This window comes from Mus caroli, chromosome 18 (assembly GCF_900094665.2).
Source record: "Mus caroli chromosome 18, CAROLI_EIJ_v1.1, whole genome shotgun sequence".
Classification (NCBI taxonomy): domain Eukaryota; kingdom Metazoa; phylum Chordata; class Mammalia; order Rodentia; family Muridae; genus Mus; species Mus caroli.
Window position 1 is genome coordinate 57,762,831 of NC_034587.1, and position 17,397 is coordinate 57,780,227.

Here is a 17,397-nt window from a genome sequence, read left to right on the forward strand (position 1 = left end):
CTCTCTCTCTCTCTCTCTCTCTCTCTCTCTCTCTCTCTCTCTCTCTCTCTCTTTCAAGATAGGATTTCTCCATGTAGCCCTTGCTGTCTTGGAACTCTCCCCTATAGAGCAGGCTGGTCTCAAACTCAAAGAGATCCACCTGCTTCTGCCTCCCAAATGCTTGGATTAAAGGCATATGCTACCACTGCCCAGCCAAGATATTTTCTTCATCTCTCTATGAGCCTCAGTTTTCCTATCTGTAGGGGAATATTCCAGATGCCCTAGGTGAGGAGACCAGCTAGAGGTGTACAGTGAACAGCTAAAAGGCTGTTTGCACGGCCACAGGAGCTGCTGGAGTCCTGGGAAGCCTCTATCAGAGTGGCCTTCTGGTCTACCAAGCACCAGGCCCCGGCCAGGTCTTCCATCCCCGAGAACAAAGCTAGGGAGACTCCTGCTCTTGTAACTTTGACTTTTGGAAAAGATGATGTCCCGGTGTCTGAAAGCATAGCCAAGCCATCCCCCACCTAGCACTGAGTTCATGTCACAGTGTGACTTAAGACCTAATAGTCTACCATCGGGGACTGCATCACACGCAGACACATCCAGACAGCTTAGGGAGATTTTGAAGACAGGTGCAAACCTGCAGTGGCTCTGGAAACCCGGTTCCTGAGAAGAGAAGCCTGGTCAGGGGAGGATGGAAACTGGGGAGCAGGTGCTCATTTTGAGGTCCTAGGAAGAAGAAAGAAGAGCTTTCATAAGCAGACTTCAGCTGGGAAGGCCCCAAGCCCAGGATGCATTCCTAGTCAGGTTTGTCTGACAGAGAGGTGGCTGCTGCAGCCATAACCTCTGTAGGACTGTATCCTGTGATCCACAGCTCCAGGAAGCGTGTGCTTCGCTCGGCTGGAATCTTGAGGCAGGGCGTGGACAAGCTTCTGCTTCCCAGTGTGCAGATAGTAGATATGGCAGCTGTCTCTCAGTGAGTGCCGGGCCTTGCTCGGAATGCCTGAGTTTGGATATGATCCCTCACGCTATGAGCTGATATTGGGTGCTTGGAACACAAGCTCTCAGGGAGGGCTGCATGCGACCAACCTTTCTACCAATATTCAGAATAACCCTAAAATGTAGGTGTCTTAGTCAGGGTTTCTATTCCTGCACAAACATCATGACCAGGAAGCAAGTTGGGGAAGAAAGGGTTTATTCAGCTTACACTTCCATACTGCTGTTCATCACCAAAGAAGTCAGGACTGGAACTCAAGCAGGTCAGGAATCAGGAGCTGATGCAGAGGCCATGCATGAGGGATGTTACTTACTGGCTTGCTTCCCCTGGCTTGCTCAGCCAGCTCTCTTATAGAACCCAAGACTACCAGCCCAAGGATGGTACCACCCACAAGGGGACCTCCCCCTTCCCTTGATTGCTAATTGAGAAGATGGCTTACAGCTGGATCTCATGGAGGCAATTCCTCAAGGGAGGCTCCTTTCTCTGTGATAACTCCAGCTTGTGTCAAGTTGACACACAAAACCAGCCAGAACAGTAGGTACTTCTGATATCTCCACTATGGGAAAACCGAGACCCAGAGTAGTCCTTTGCAGCTATGAAGTAACAGAGCAAGAACCCAAGCCTAGGGAGCCTGGCTTCTAAATCCAGGACCTGGACCACCATCTCTTGATAGCAGCAGGAGACTAAGAAGCCAATTGGGGAAAGATGCTGGAGGACCCCAGAGCACAGGCAAAGGCTTCCACAGCCTGTCAGGAGCATGGGCGTTTGTTCTGTGTGGTCCCCTCTGATCCCACAGGGGCGTGGGATCTAGTCTGTAGCCCCCATTAGCAAAGCCCATTTGTCCCATGACTAGTCTCTCTGCTTTTGCAAAAACTGACCAGGAGCCCAGGGTCTGAAGCTCCCCTAAGAACATAGGTGTTCAGGTAACTTGAGCAATTCCAGAGATGACCAAGATGACAGCCCAGAGTCTGGTTTGGAGCGCTCGGCTCATTTATCCATTCACTCCACTTGTGGGAATTGGGTACAACGTCTACCCTAGTGAGCCCCAGAAAATGGAGAACTACCCCCATGATAAATGCAATCGGCGCCTTTTTATACACATTCCCAGCACAGGAGATTCCAACCGGAGTCAGGGCAAGCCGGCAGAGAACACTGTGAGAGCACCATGTCAGCTCATTACTGGCTCATTATTCCTTCTGCCGAGCACACACTCCATGCCAAGGGCTACGCCAGGTATAGATGTGGGTGGAGCGCAGTTGTGATATGGGGTGAAGCTCTGACACTCCACACGCTAAGTCTCTGGCCACAGCTGTTCACATTCACTTACTTGGTCTATACTGTAGCCTGCAGGGCCATGGCCGGTTCCAGATTTCAGGGCCTCATTTCTGTTAGCTGACATTGAGGTAGGTAGTGAATTTCAAGCAACTGTGTGGGGATAATCTCACGAGAATGTGGAGTATGAACATATGGGTCAAAGCACCAGGGTCCTCTGGTCCGTGAGCCAGACTATACCATATGTTCTATGTCCTTGGGCAAATTGTGACCCTCGATGGGCCTCTGTTTCTTCAGTCACTCAGAAAGGACTTAGGGTTTCTGGCTTGCTATAGTTCTTCCAGCCTGGTTGCCCTCAGATCCCATCGCCTCTGGGCCTGAGATTGAGTGTCCGAGGTAGCCTAGGCAGCTGGCAAGAAAAAGGACAAGTCAGAGTCTCACCCACACTCCCTTCTCCCCCTGGATCCTAGGCTGGGCAATGTTGAGACCCGCTGAGCCCACTTCCTGGGTTTGGAAGAGAGTTGCATCTGAAAAGGAGAGGGAAAGAGAGCCTGAACTAGACTAACCAAAGCACCTTCTGTTCTGCTCTGCTGGGGCCCAGGATACCTGCTGGAGATGCCTTCATTACTAAGGACCAGGCATCTCCTGCATTGTCTGACTGTCTGGGGTCTGGGAGGACTCTTAAGACAAGCTTAAGTGGGGGCTGCCAGCAAGGGCACTGCTTGTCATGAGTATCCACGATGGGCCAGGCTTGGGGACACTGCTTCATGCTCCCATTGTCCCACCCTCAGACCAGCTCTGGAGGAGGGCACTTTTCTCACAAGCAGCCTGTCTTGTGGCCCTCAGCACCATAGCTCCAGAGGGCCCAGACTGGAATTTGGATGACGATCTGTCTATAATTCAAGTCTGAGTTCTTTGTGCTATTGTCTAGGTCTGAGTGAATCTCATTCCAGGGTTGGCGATGCTGAGATTCAGGCCACCACACATCTAATAAGGAGACTGACAACTCTCTACCAAAAACAAAACAAAACAAAACAAAACAAAACAAAACAAAACAAAACACAAAAATATCCCAGCTTCTAGTGTTTCCTTTCTGTGGCAGACAGGAGAAAGCAGTTGACCCTAGATAATTTTAGACAACTCTGCCTGAATCTTAAGTCACCCAGATAGATCAAAAACTACCCAAACAGTAAGAGATGACTTACTTTCCTTTGTGGTCCCTTGTTTGCCCATGGGGAAGCCCTGGTTTGTGACAGCCACTAAATCAGGCAACGTGTAACATTGCTTTGATTCACATGGCAAATCAAGGTGAATGGCAGAGACGCCTATTTTGGAGTCAAAACCTGGGTTCAAATAAGACCCAGATTCTTTACCTTCTGTAGCTCCGGGAACCACATTCCCCACTTCCCACCCCACACTGAGCCTCAGTCGGTGTCTTGTGTGAAACGGGGCTAATGATCGTTCTCTCTCAGGAACAAGGATGGGTGAGCTCATCTGTACACAGTGTCAGGGCCGCGCAGAGCCTGCCTGGCACGTGCCGGGGACTCGGAAGTCAGGACTTGGTTCTTCATGACTATCACTGTTGTTATTTGTGTCCCCTCCTACCTTACAGTGCGCAAACAGGAAATTATCAAAGTGACAGAGCAGCTGATCGAAGCCATAAGCAATGGAGACTTTGAGTCCTACACGTGAGTTAGCCAGGCTCATTCTGCATGTTCCGCCTGGATTGGGTTAACCGTGGGTTTCTGAGCCTACTCACTCTCTGCATGCAAATGAGGTGGGGCCCCTGTCTTTTCTGTTCCGCACGCCCGAGTTACTTCCGGTCACTCTTCTTGCCAGCCTGATCCCAGGAGGAGCTCCAAGTAAAGCTGGTTTGTGTTTGTTTGTCCCCAAGAAATAAGGGTGTAGCACGGGGACGGAGGGAATGGAGGCCGGTCCTTCTCCATCCTGCCCAGTGGGTCTGAGTCTTTGCCCTGGTTCTCCACAGGTCTTTTGACTTCAGCTGAACGAGAACAGGCAGGAACCCAGAGAGTGTACACCTTTAGTGATAAAGAATGAGCAAAGTGGAACCTTAAACCCTCTGGGGAGTAAGGCACAATCTCAAACCGAATTATTCACTGCTCACAAACCTGCTCCAGCCCCTGGAGAGGGATGGTTGCGTGCATACGCTGGGCTTCAGCGCCCCCTAGTGGTCATAGCACCTTTCTGGTCTGGCCCAGAGAGAATGGATGCTCTGTTCAATCCATAGGCCTACGTATTTTGACCAGGGCTAATAGGGTCTGAACCTGGCAGTCCCACGCGTGCTTTTTGTTGGGTGGGGTTAATGTGAGGTGGGAACAGCCTGCCGACACGGTCTCAGGCTGACCGAAGCTTCAATGTACATTCTAAGCACAGGAACTGAGTTCAGTCATTGGAAAGCCACTGGCTGTCTCTGGAGGAATACGGTATTTGAGACACACATGTATGAAGCCCAGGGTACACAGGTGTGCAGATGCCGGTGGTGCCCTGGAATTTAGCCTGGCATGCCAATGAATTAGCCCCTTAATCTCCCTGAACCTCAGTTTCTACATTTGTGTGATGCACTTAGAGAAGGTAGCCTTCCCGTCTCTTGCAGAGACCCCTGACAACCCATTAAGGAAGTTCTGCAGCAGGAAAACACTTGAGGTACCCTCAAAGGCTTTGCCTATCTCAAGCAAGGCTGGGCCTGATGTCCTGTTAGGAGATTTCCAGTTCTAGTGTGAACCAGAAGCTTAGCCTGTGTAGGGACACTTCCTGTCCTTGTCTTTGCTATGGCCACAGGGGTTTATGTTGTACCACAAAATATCCTCCAAGTATGTCAATGGGAGCTCTATCTGTGTTCTTCCCCCACCTTCGAGTTCACCTCAGAAGTCTGACACCTGGAAGAGGGGCAGTTATCTGAAAACACAAGCTGACTTTTGCTGAGGCTCTCTCCTGCCACATCCTCTGCTTCCTCTCTGATGTCACCTTCCCAAAGATTCATTATTTTATGTGACTGGGTGTTATGCCTGCATGTTTGTCTGCCTCCCACCTGTGTGCCTGGTGCTTGTGGAGGCCAGAAGAGGGCCTGGAGTTGCATATGGTTATGAGCCACCCCGAACCTAGGTCCTCTGGAAGAGCAACCAGTGCTTGTGACTGATAAGCCATCTCTCCAGCCCCATAGAACTCATCTTCTTTAAGGCTTTTTTCCTCATTTAAAGCAGAAGCAGCAGTCAGGGTGTTCCAGACGGTGGACATTTTTGCTCAAGTTAGTAAAAAACGCACCTTCCTCCATGTGGTTTGGTTTACTTTCACTCTTATACTCCAAAAGACAAATTAGGAAAAGCCCCTTTGGGTCACTGCTGGAGATGGGATGCAGTGTGGAGAATAAGAGCAAGCAGTATAGAGTGATACCTCACCCTCTGCAAGGGCTCTAGAGGCAAGGAATGATGGCAACCTGGTCATCAGTGAGTGGCAGAGCCAGGGCCTGAATGTGGGCTTCCTGGAGGTAGCCAGTGCCTACCTTGTGCCCACTCTTGGCAGTGCGTAAACTCCTCCTTTCTTGATCCCTCAAGGAAGGTGTGGTCATTTCCATTCACCTTCTAAGGGGCCGATGAGAAGCCACCTTCTCAGGTCCCTTTTTTCTCTGGCTTCCCCCCAGGAAGATGTGTGACCCTGGAATGACAGCCTTTGAACCGGAGGCCCTGGGGAACCTGGTGGAGGGCCTGGACTTTCATCGATTCTATTTTGAAAACCGTGAGCAATCCCTTCTCTCTGGGGTGCCTGTCTGTTGTCTGCTCTCCTTCGTGTCCTGCTGGACGGCACAGCAGGGTGACGGGCAGGGCCTCCCGGGAGGCTCAGGAGCCAGTGAAGAAGGAAGATCCAGTGTGGACAGGGGTTGGTACCTTCCTGGCTTCCTCTCCACTCACCGCTGGATTACCAGCTGCTCTGCCTGTGACTGAGGATGGGGTGAATCAGGGGTGGGTCCCCTAAAACCAAGAACAAATGAAAAGACTCCCTAGTCCTCTCCTGCCCTTTATCCAGGAGGGAGTTATGTGAAGGGTCTTTATTCCCATTTATATTCAGGGAACCTTCTCTAACTCACACCACAAGCCACAGCCATATGGATGTTTGGGGGTCATCCCAGATGCCCAGATGTACCATGATGGGTCCTGGGTTATACTGCACGTGACCTTATAGGAAGGGCGAGTCAGGGATTTCACACTGCTGTGCCCTACCTGTTTGTCTAGGTCTCTGTCCTGCATGTCTGTCCTTCCTGGGCCTCTCCTCTGCAGGAGAGATCTCAGCAGCTTCGCAACCAGGGTGGGCGGGGTGCTGAGGCTGGGCCTGAGCCAATGAGCTTTCTGCTTGTCTGTGTCTTACCCAGGCCAGGGGTCAAAGAGGGACCAAGCCAAGGTTAGGATATGGAGGAAGGACCCCAGAGGCGGTATATCCAGTCTCCCCCTAAATGACAGGTACATATCACACACATGATTGCTGGTATTTTTAGGCACCATACATAGCATTAGCTCAAACAACAAGAAAGCCCTTCCTGGTTAGTTCTCATCGAGTGCCCAGGCAGAGAGAGGCTCAATTCACACCTCTTTGGCACATCCCAATTTCCCTCTTTTTCAGAGGGTTTCGAGAGCTCAGATGAGCTTGGGGCAAGAACAACCTATTTTCTCTTCACTGGGCTTACGGTCCCGTGTTTATTCTGTACCGGATCCATGACAGTGGGTGTGCTAATCATCGGCCAGTGATTGTGTTACAAGGTTTGCTTCAAAAGAATCACATTAGGGCTGGAGAGATGGCTCAGAGATTAGGAGTGTGTACTCCTGCGGAAGACCGGGGTTCAGTCTCCACTGCTAGTGTCATGGCATAACTGCCTGTGACGCCAGCTCCAAAAGGTCTAGAAACCTCTTCTGGCTTCCACGGGCCGTTGCACTGAGGTGTGCACACTGCCCCACCCCCGACCAGCACTCAGATACCTAAAAATAAAATCTTAAAAATAAATAAATAAAACATATTAGAAAACCAACCAGGAAAAATCGTCTCATGAAATAAGCACAGACGGCGGTCCCTTATGGTTTAAAAATCGAAACACACAGGTGGTCCTGCAAGGACTCCAGGTGAAGCCCAGTCCTGTCACTCAGAAGACATTTGCCACTATGGCCAAGAGAGAGGACATGATTTGTCCAAGAGAAGCCACAAAGCACGTTGCAGACCTAGATCTGTTTCATTCTGGTGCCCTACCTTTGCTGATGAGGCCATTCTGTCACCATAGCAGCAACTCCCCAGCCTCTGGACTTGCATCCCCGCTCTAGGCTTGCACCTCTCTGACTGACTGTATTTTAATTTACAGAGATTTCAAGCATTCTGCCCCCCCCCAAAAGCAGTTAAAGGATAGGTTACATTTTCTTTTTCTTTTCTTTTTTAATTTTTAAAGATTTATTTGTCTTATGTATGTGAGTACACTGTCGCTGTCTTCAGACACACCAGAAGAGGGCATCGGATCCCATTACAGATCATTGTGAGCCACCATGTGATTGCTGGGAATTGAACTCAGGACCTCTGGAAGAGCAGTCAGTGCTCTTAACCTCTGAGCCATCTCTCCAGTCCCAGAAATTGGTATTTTCTTAAAGAATCAGACCTGATCCTCCTCACTGAATGTGGAGACACTCTTCTTAAGAGAGGAAGCTGGATCTTGGGTCCTCTTACCCTACTCGTGGTTCCCCACAGATGGGATCATCGTGGTTGTCATTATGCCTCTGTCCTCTGGGGGCGCTGTTTCTCTGCTGCTACACTCTACTCTCCACCCAGACAGAGACCACCACCAAGGGGTTTAAATTCAGAAAGAGGCTCCTGTTTCTGGCCTGCTTCCTGCAGCAAGTGTCGTCTCAGCACTGGCTCCTAGACTCTAGGCTTAACCTTTTAGTTACTTCTCAGGAGGACTCATAGGGGCATGCCTCCGTATAGCCTTTCTGTCCTCCAGAGCTACCTCCTATTGTCTGTTCTTTCCTGCCCAGCACCTAGCCTTGTCTCCCACCTTGTCCATGAGAAGGGGGTATCCTGGAAGCTGCTAATCTGGTCAAGTAACAACATGTTATGTCAGGGTCCTTGGAATCCCAGCCATGAGCAATAATGACAAAGCTTAGCCCCCACAACGACGCTGCTAAACTGTTCGTCCCTTCTAGAATGGATTGGGACCTGGCATGTCCTAAACCACACACTCTGAGCTCGACACTTCTGCATTTCTTTCAGAAATCAATGACTCGGACCAAGTGAGATGGTAGCCTTGGATTTAATTTCCATAAAGATTCACAGACACGTTCCTGCCAGCCTCATGCAACACATCCGGGGACATTTAGGGAAGCCTTGTGAACTTTGGAAAGGGGAAGCTTGGTGACCTTTAACCTCTAGGGTGACCATAAGGATCTACATTCTCTGTGTCTGAGAGCTCAGAATTCTGAGCCTGTTACTCTGTTTATCTGGTTGAGGGCCTGGGCACACAATGATTACAATACCAGAGGGTGGCTGCCACTAGTTGTTTCTTCAGTCTGGGGGGTCGGGGGATAGCTTACCTTTTCCAGGACATATGTAGTTCACAATTTTTTTTTTTGGATAATAGAATCAGAATGTGTGGGTGGGGAAGAAAGACTGGTGTCACAGGGTCTCAAACCGGGGTGTCTTGGGTATAGTTGGAGCCATTATTTGGGCTACACTAGGGGAAGTGTTCTCGACTGAGTGGGAGCCTGATGATGTCTGTCTGCCCCTGGGTCACTGTCCTCCTGTGCTTTTGTCTTACATCTTAATGAACAATGTGAGAGTTTCTAGAATACTATGGTGATGTTGAAAATGGAGGTGGGAACCAGTTCCAGGCACTTCGGTTAGTTGTCATGACAACAAGATCTTCCCGTGTCTCTCTAGCCCTAGAGAGCTCCATGACCTCACTTCATGATGACCTATACAACCCCCCAAAGCTGAAAGTTCGAAGACTCTGCAATTCCATTTTCCTCAAACCCCCCACTTATATAATTCAGTAGTCCGAAATAAGAGTAAACACAGGGTGGGAGATGTCTAGATTACAGACATTTCTGGTTTGCAAACTGTGTTACATTTGAATAATATAACAGTAGTTAAAGTGAAGGCTTTTCATATGAAAATCCAAAAGAGATTTCCAGATTCTCTTGAGCATTACGATGTGAAACCCATGGAAACCCAGAGGAGCTCTGGGCAAGGTGCCTTGAGGTGGGACATGTGTTCTCTTCATCATAGTCCCCCACCCCCACCCCCACCCCCACCCCACTCCCTACTGTCTCCCTGGCCCAGAGGTAGAGACTCTTTTTTTTTTTTTTTTTTTTGAGACAGGGTTTCTCTGTGTAGCCCTGGCTGTCCTGGAACTCACTCTGTAGACCAGGCTGGCCTCGAACTCAGAAATCTGCCTGCCTCTGCCTCCCGAGTGCTGGGATTAAAGGCATGCACCATCACCCCTAACTGCCATTTAGTATCTTATACTCAGCTGGGCCTCTATCATTTAACTGCTGGCCTGGTCCCAATAGGGATCTGTGTTCAAGAAAAATCAACCTTACCTGGCTCAGGAAATTGTCTGGAATCATGTTTTTTTATGGACAAGACACTGATTCTAAAATTCCCCCATGTTTGAACAATTCGGCATGTCCGAAGACCACTGTACCTAATCTGGGATGTGGAATCCTGTTATCTAGGTTATGTAGTGGTTCTACCTTGACTCTCGGGTAGCCAATCCCTGTTCCAGAGATTCCCCTGCTGCAAATGAGTCAGGCAGACACAGTCTCCCTTGAAGGGGAGGCTGGAAGCTGAGAGAACAATGGAATGAGGCAGGAGTTCCTCTTTCCACCCCCCTCCCCACCCCCTACCTCCATCCCACCCACCCCCTCCCGGGGTTGCCTCTCCTCAGCCCCTCCCGTTCCTGCCTCTAGTGTGGTCCCGGAACAGCAAGCCGGTGCACACCACCATCCTGAACCCTCACATCCACCTGATGGGTGACGAGTCAGCCTGCATCGCCTATATCCGCATCACTCAGTACCTGGATGCGGGCGGCATACCCCGCACGGCCCAGTCAGAGGAGACCCGCGTCTGGCACCGCAGGGACGGCAAATGGCAGATCGTCCACTTCCACAGATCTGGGGCGCCCTCCGTCCTGCCGCAGTAAGGATTCTTTCTTCCTGAATCTCTGGGGTGCATGAAGGGTATTGCCTTAGTAGAGGGGCATGCCCCAGGGGAGTGGGTGTGGGGTGTGGGGTGGGGGTGGAGGAGCAGGCTGCTGCCTTCAGTCTCCAAAATGCTCCAGAAGGGTGAGACTAGAGATGTGGGAGAACTGGGTGGAAGGCAGAATCGACCACGTCTAAGGTTGTGGGTTTACTGTGTCTTACAGTTGAAGGACCAGGCCAGGGTCCCTGCGTCCTTGCTTCGCAGAGATCCGCTCTTTGTCCGTGGAATGTGGCTGCTGGTTCTCCTTTGGATTTTGCTGGAATTCTCCCTGTCAGATCACCCTACCATTGCCACCTCTGTACTTGCGTCATGAAAACCTGCTTGTTCACAGAAGTCGCCACAACATCACAGTGAACAGCCAGCTCTCCCCAGCTATGTTGCCCAAGCTCTTCCTGCCAGTGGGGACCTTCTTCCGGCTCAAGTACCCAGGGTGCTGGCCCCAGGAACCCCCACCCCTTACCCACTGTTGTTGGCCTGGCCTAGCTTTAGCTATAGATAAGGCCTCAGCTGTGCAATTGGCAGGAAATGAGGAAGAGGCAGGCAAGCTGTGTTGAGAGCACCTCTTGTCAATTCCTTCTCTCCTGGGGTCTCCGGGGAAGCTCACACGAGGCCCTCAGTCTCCAAGCCAACCCCTTCTGAGGGAGAGTGAGAGAGGAGCCAACGTCAGTGAGCCAGGAACTGCTGCTCTCATCTGCTCTCCTCTGTGCTGGCCTTGCCTTTGACCAGACCATCCGCCACGGGGGAGGGGGTGGGCTCTACCGCCCCGGTGCCCCACTCACTCTGCCTCAGTCCTCCTGTGAAGTTTGCCTCCAGTGTTGACCCACCCACCCTGCCCTTCAACGTCCTTGGAGAATTCCAGCCTCATCTGTCTGAGAGGAGATCGGAAGGTGTTTCAGGGGCAAAGCAAGCAACATTTAGGTATCACTTCTACTTGGACGCATGCCTTTTTACAGCCAAACTTCCGTGTATTTCGTAAATGGATTTTGCGTTAACGGACATCTATGTGATAACTAGACCTCTCAAGTTTACTGTAAAGAAGAGTCAGATGGGTTGGGAAGTGGGTGGGAAGAGGAGTGAGAGGAAGTTTTTACCCCGTTCCAGAGGTTTTTTTGGGGGAGGGAGGGTGTCCCTTCTGAGGGAGGGTGCTTTCTGAGGTGGCCTCACACCCCAGGGAGCACGGCTTTCTTCCATTATGGTCCCCAAAGTCAGCTGACAAGATTTCTTCCAGAGCCAGCATGACTAACACACAGTGAGTCAGGTCAGGGGAGGCCATCAGGAAGGGATTATCTAGACTTGGCATCTCTGGAACTGGAGAGAGACCTTACTATTCTACTTCCCGGGAAATCTTTCACCGTATCCTTGTGCTATCCCCTCCTCAGCCCAGCCCCCACTCACCACCTTCTAGGCACATTATTCTCATCACCTCTCTCAACTTGGCCAAGCAAGAGTGCCAGAAACTTATTTTCCTATTTCATGCTGAACTTGGCCTGGTGTGCGCTCTATTGTGCTTGCCTGCCTACCCGGCCTTCCTCGCCTCCCCTGCCCCGGACACACACACACACACACACACACACACACACACAGGCACTCATACCACTTCCTTCCTCCCCCCCCCTTTCTCTTTCTCTTCTTCTCTCCCTCTTCCTGGGTTTGGCTCTTGTATGGAATGCTGTATCTCATTCACGGGGATCTCCTGTCTGCACTGTTTTCTTTGCATGACTTTATATGCAGTAAGTATGTTGAAAAACAAACAAAAAAACAAAAAAGGAGAAAAATACTCAACAAAATCAAACAACACATTTTTTTTTTTGGACAAAAAAATAATAACATTCAAGGTAATAGTCTCAGTGTCCAACTTGGACTTACGTTGCTGCCTCTCCGTGCTTTTGGTCTCTCCGTGGCTATGTTTTGCCAGCATGAGACCCTGTTCCCTCTGGAAGTTGCTAGGGGAGAAAGAGCCATGCGTCCAGGGGTTTGGAGACAGCTTTGTCCTCTCGGCTTTTCTGAGGGTCGATGGGAGCAGAAGTGGAAGGGATGTTTAATCCAGAACTTTCTGGTATTCCCCTTTCGCCTACATGTGAGCTATATCCTGGGCTCTTCTCTCAAATCCTGCTGCCCAGGGACAAGTACAGGGTAGAAGAGTGGCTCTCTTGTCAAAGCCGCTCCACTGTAGCCTCTGCCCTTGGTAGAGACACTGCTACCCAGGCCCAAGAATGGGTCCTTGTCCTGCCCCAGAACCAGGCTTCTTCATAAGGCTCAGCAAGGCCATTGTCCCCAGATAAAGGTAAAGGAGGGTGTGGCCTTTACCAGGGGACACTGCAATCTCCATGCAGGATCTACAATCCCTTCTTTAAGCCTCAGTTTCTCCATCAATGTTCCTACCCAGACTGATGGAGGGTCAGAGTAAAAGATGTCACAAGCACCCATCACCTCTGAGAGCTTGTTGGGTTTGTCACTGGCTGGCCCTCTTATGCACCAGGCCTGGCCAACCCCCACCCTTTCCTCTGTGTGCCCCTCATTTTACTATTTGGTGCCAGTCCGTTGATGACCAGCAATGGACTGCAGGGGGAAGAAGTGTTTGGGGGCTCTGATCCCGGGTTCTGACCAGATCCAGGTTTTGTGTAGCTTTGGGTAAATCCTTTGCCCTCTTCAGGCTTTAGTTTCCCCAACCAGAAGACGCCTATGCCCTGCCTTCCGTTGGCTAACATGCCCCTGTCCACTATGTGCTTGTTCACATGTGGGAAAAGTGGAGGCAGGTCCCTGCCCCAGTCTGAGACGGCCCCCTCTGCAGAGGCCACTCCTGTGGGTGGGCAGCCAACTAATGAAGACCTTGGGACACTACGATGGCCCCAAGGTTGCAGGCAGGGGAACTGGCAGAAAAACTGCCCAGAGCCCACCCTCATCTGACAAGCTCCATGCTCCATCCAAATACCCTCCAGATGAAAAAAAAAAAAAAAAGAGAGAGAGAAAGAAACAAAGAGTCAAATCATATTTATAGGAAAAGCGTCTCCAGCCCTATGCACCTTAGCTCAAATCCTGCCCCATGGCTTCCCCACCCCCTTCAAAGGGTTAGAGAGCCTTGGGGGAATGCGTTTGCCAGGCCCCGTGCTGGCATCTTTGTTACTATTTGTTTAGGGTTTTGTTCTAGTTCTCTCTCTCTCTCTCTCTCTCTCTCTCTCTCTCTTTCTTTTTTAATCTGTGGCTGTGAACTTGAATGACCACTGCTCAAACTTTCTGCTACTGGGGGGTGGGGGAGGGGAGAAGAGATGTCTGGTTTATTCTTGGCGTTTTCAGTGGAATAAATAGCTACAAATTTATGTGAGTCCGTGTCCTCCTGAATTGGTCAAGGCACAGAGCCCCAGGAGCTGGCTTTTTGCTTTGGTTTGTTTTTTGTTTTTGTTTTTGTTTCTTTCTTTCTTTCTTTCTTTCTTTCTTTCTTTCTTTCTTTCTTTCAGGCATTTGGGTACCCTTAACAATTGTTGGGGGGTGCAGTGCCACAAAGAGCCAAGAACTCAAGCCTCTCTGAGGAGCCTTCAGGGTCTGTTAGCACCTCAGTTTCCTTTGGACAATGAGAAGGGTTCTCAGGAAGAGGCCCTTCCTACCCGTGGGCATCACTGCACAGACAAGCTTCAGGGTCCCAGTAGAGCCATGTGATGTTGAACCAAGTGGAGAAGAGACTCCAGATTGCGAACGTGTATGAGCCTAGCGCCTGGGTGAGCGCTCCATGGGCCACAGGGGGTTTCTCTGAGCTCCTTTAGGCCAGCAGAGCCCATGTGTCAGTGTGGCAGCATTGCCGCCCCCACCCCCCACCCCCAACACACACACAGTAGAGACCAGCAAACTCCTCTGGTTTGCTTGAGACTGCCCAGATGTTGACCTGAGATTTCCCGTGCTAAATCTAGGACAGTCAGCTGGGCAAGGGTGGTGCGCGCCTTTCAGCTCAGTACTTGGGAGGCAGAGGCAGATGGATCACTGAGTTTGAGGCCAGCCTGGTGTACAGAGCGAGTTCTAGGACAGCCAGGGCTACACATAGAAACCCAGTCTCAAAACAAACAAACAAACAAAAAAACAACTAAAGAAATAGGATAATCTCAGGCAAACCAGATGAATTGGCCATACTAAGCCAGGATTCCTCCTTCTCAAAAGACCTGGATTTCATGGGGCCAGGGGGATTGTCCGTTGACATCCACAGTTCCTCTTAAAGTGTGGTTCTTGTGCTGGTACCCCAGAGTCCCTGGTTGACTGCTTTCTAAAGCTGTCCTTACTGAGGTATATGGGGTAGTCAAATGGAGGGTCTAAGAGGAATGTTCCCCTTGCACATAGCTAAGAATCTTCACAGCGAGAGTACAGGCCTAGAGCATGAGAGCACAAAAATATTGTTTCAGCTCTGCATCCCTAGCCCCAGGCACCTGAGCAGTGCAGAGGGGCTAGAGAGCTTATTTAGGCTGCCATTGCAGATTCTCACCAGCAGGTGGCAGAATACGAGTGGGTTGCAGGCACGTGTCCTAGCAGAGTTCGTGCAGGGTCCAGTTGATCTCAAGAGGGCATCTGAATTCTCAAAGCGTACCACCTCAGATTAGAACCGTGTTTCTAATCTCACAAGAACATGCTGCGCTGCAGTTCACAGTGTGTGTCTTCACACGACTTGCCCTAGTTACAACAGTTTTGAGGGAGCAAGGAAGACAGCAGAACCCAGAGGGCTGCTTTGGTACCCTGAGCCAAGACTTACCCCAATTCTGTATTTTTCCAACTCTGGGTGTTAGCAAATGGTGAGTGAAGGTCTTGGCTGCTCCTCACCTTTTGAGTCTCGGTCCCATTTTAGCTTCATCTTTACTGCTTGCTTCTGTGGTTTCCACACACTTGGTTAAGGTCCCAGGCTCCCACAATGCCCTCCTCCTACCCCACCACGTGCTTCTCACAGGCAAGCAAGGGAGCAAGTCCCCACGCAGGACGCACGGGGTAGGCATTGCCACTCTTTCTGGCGAGCACGTTTCCAGTAATAAAGAGACAGACATGATACAAGCAGACGCCCCATTCCGCCAACCTGCAACAGCAATGGCTGTCACTTACTAGATGCTGACCAAGTCCACACATGCCCCATCTCCTTTTCTTGAAGGCTCTCAATCCTCAGTAGTGTCCTGTGATGGGCCACACATGAATAAGGTGACTGTGTGACTAAAGGGTAAAGGGGATGGGAGTGGGTGGCGCGGAGGCAGGGAGGCTGGGAGACAGGGAAGGAGCTGGAAGGGTGTGGGGCATGCGCAGGCGCATTAAGTTGGGCTGTGAACTACAGCAAGTGCTGACTTTTCTGGGCTATGCTGGAACCAGGCTGAGGTCTCAAAGACTTAAAAATGAACTAGAAAAAAAAAGAAAGAAAGAAAGAAAGAAAGAAGCCGGGCAGTGGTGGCGCACGCCTTTAATCCCAGCACTTGGGAGGCAGAGACAGGTGGATTTCTGAGTTCAAGGCCAGCCTGGTCTACAGAGTGAGTTCCAGGACAGCCAGGACTGCACAGAGAAACCCTGTCTCGAAAAACCAAAAAAAAAAAAAAAAAAAAAAAAAAAAAAAAAAAAAAAAAAAAAAAGAGCTAGAAATATTTTCTGTCTTCCAGGAATTCCTGACATCATGTCAGACCACAAGAACCAAGGACCCAGGACGGGATGGGGTGGAGGTTAGAACTGAACCTGGAGGAAAGAGGAGGCATGTGACTTGGGAACTTGGGAGGCTGTGTGGAGACACTTAACAGGTGGGAGGGAAGTCTAGAAACAAGGCCGCAGCTGACAACCTAGAAGGTTTCCAGTGTGGGATGCAGGCTTAGGAGGAGGTTGTGGAGACCAGAAATATGAGAGGGCTAACTAACAGAGCGCTGAATCTACTGCATGCTTGTGCTGTTCTAGGGAGATGGGTGAGTTCTCAGCAGTGGAAATGAATGTCTCAGGTCTAGGCTGTAAATCCTTCAGAAAACACCCCCTAGTAGCTTCTGGGAATGCTCACTCAGGGAGAGGTGGAACAGGGGTCAATCCCATGCAAATGACCCCTCCCCTTACTCTTCCTCTTCCCACACCCAGACTACCAAAATCCCAGAGGTCTCAGGGAAGTCCTGCCCAGGCACCTCACTTCCCAGGCCCAGGTGGAGGGAACTAGAGGGAGCCAGTTTTACCACTAAGAAGAAAAGGGGTAAAGACCATTGTCTTCTCCTAGAATGGTCTCGGTCATAGTCTCTCTCTGGACCTTTGTTTCCTCGTTGTAAAAATGACCTCGCACCTCTGGTTCTAACCATGTGCGGCTAGGGTTGGCTGCTGCAGATTCAGTCACAGAACCCACTAGATAGACATATGTACCAGGTCCCACTCTCAGGGAGTAGGATTATATTAGGTTGGCGGGGCTCGGGGCAGCTATGTTTTTTTATAAGCACCTAGGTTACAGGATCTACACCAATTCTCCACCCAGGCTCCAAAGCTGCGCTGGATGTCCCAAGATGCAGTTATGGGAAGACCTACCCAAGTTCCCACTTCATCTCCTCTGACCCCCTGGCTCAGAAGAAGGATTTTGATAACAGGGTCCTCCTTGCCTCAGGTTCCTGAGCCCCAAACCTCTTTAGGACCCTGATGGTAGTCAGTAGAACAGAGAGCAAGGCAAAGCTTAGATTCAGATTTTTTTTTTCCTTTTGAGGGATGACTTCATGTACCTCAACTTGCTTCATACCCAATGACCACAAACTTCAGATCTTCCTGCCTCTAACTTCCTGGGTGCTAGGATGACATGCATGCGCCACCACAACATTTTAGGTTGTGCTATGGTTTGAGTTCAGGGCCTTATGAGAATAGGGCAAGCACTCTACCTATGGAAGCACAGACTCCTCCAGTGCTGACCTGGCTGGGTTTCTCCGTCCAATTCACTTTGG

At 50.4% G+C, this 17,397-nt stretch overlaps 1 protein-coding gene across 3 annotated transcripts in view; it reads left to right on the forward strand.

The window, feature by feature from the left end:
* The window catches only part of Camk2a (calcium/calmodulin dependent protein kinase II alpha), a 63,919-nt gene extending 50,107 nt beyond the window's left edge, over nt 1-13,812 (forward strand). For 2 of the 3 annotated variants that reach the window (XM_021150264.2, XM_021150265.2), the window contains 4 exons: nt 3,861-3,936; nt 5,907-6,001; nt 10,204-10,432; nt 10,659-13,812. In XM_021150264.2, the coding sequence (XP_021005923.1) occupies nt 3,861-3,936; nt 5,907-6,001; nt 10,204-10,432; nt 10,659-10,662 (404 nt within the window). In that variant the 3' untranslated portion in view covers nt 10,663-13,812. Of the gene's footprint in view, nt 1-3,860; nt 3,937-5,906; nt 6,002-10,203; nt 10,437-10,658 lie in introns of those variants that run through there. The other variant, XM_029471966.1, reaches the window with a different exon arrangement.
* Nucleotides 13,813-17,397: the final 3,585 nt, after the last annotated feature.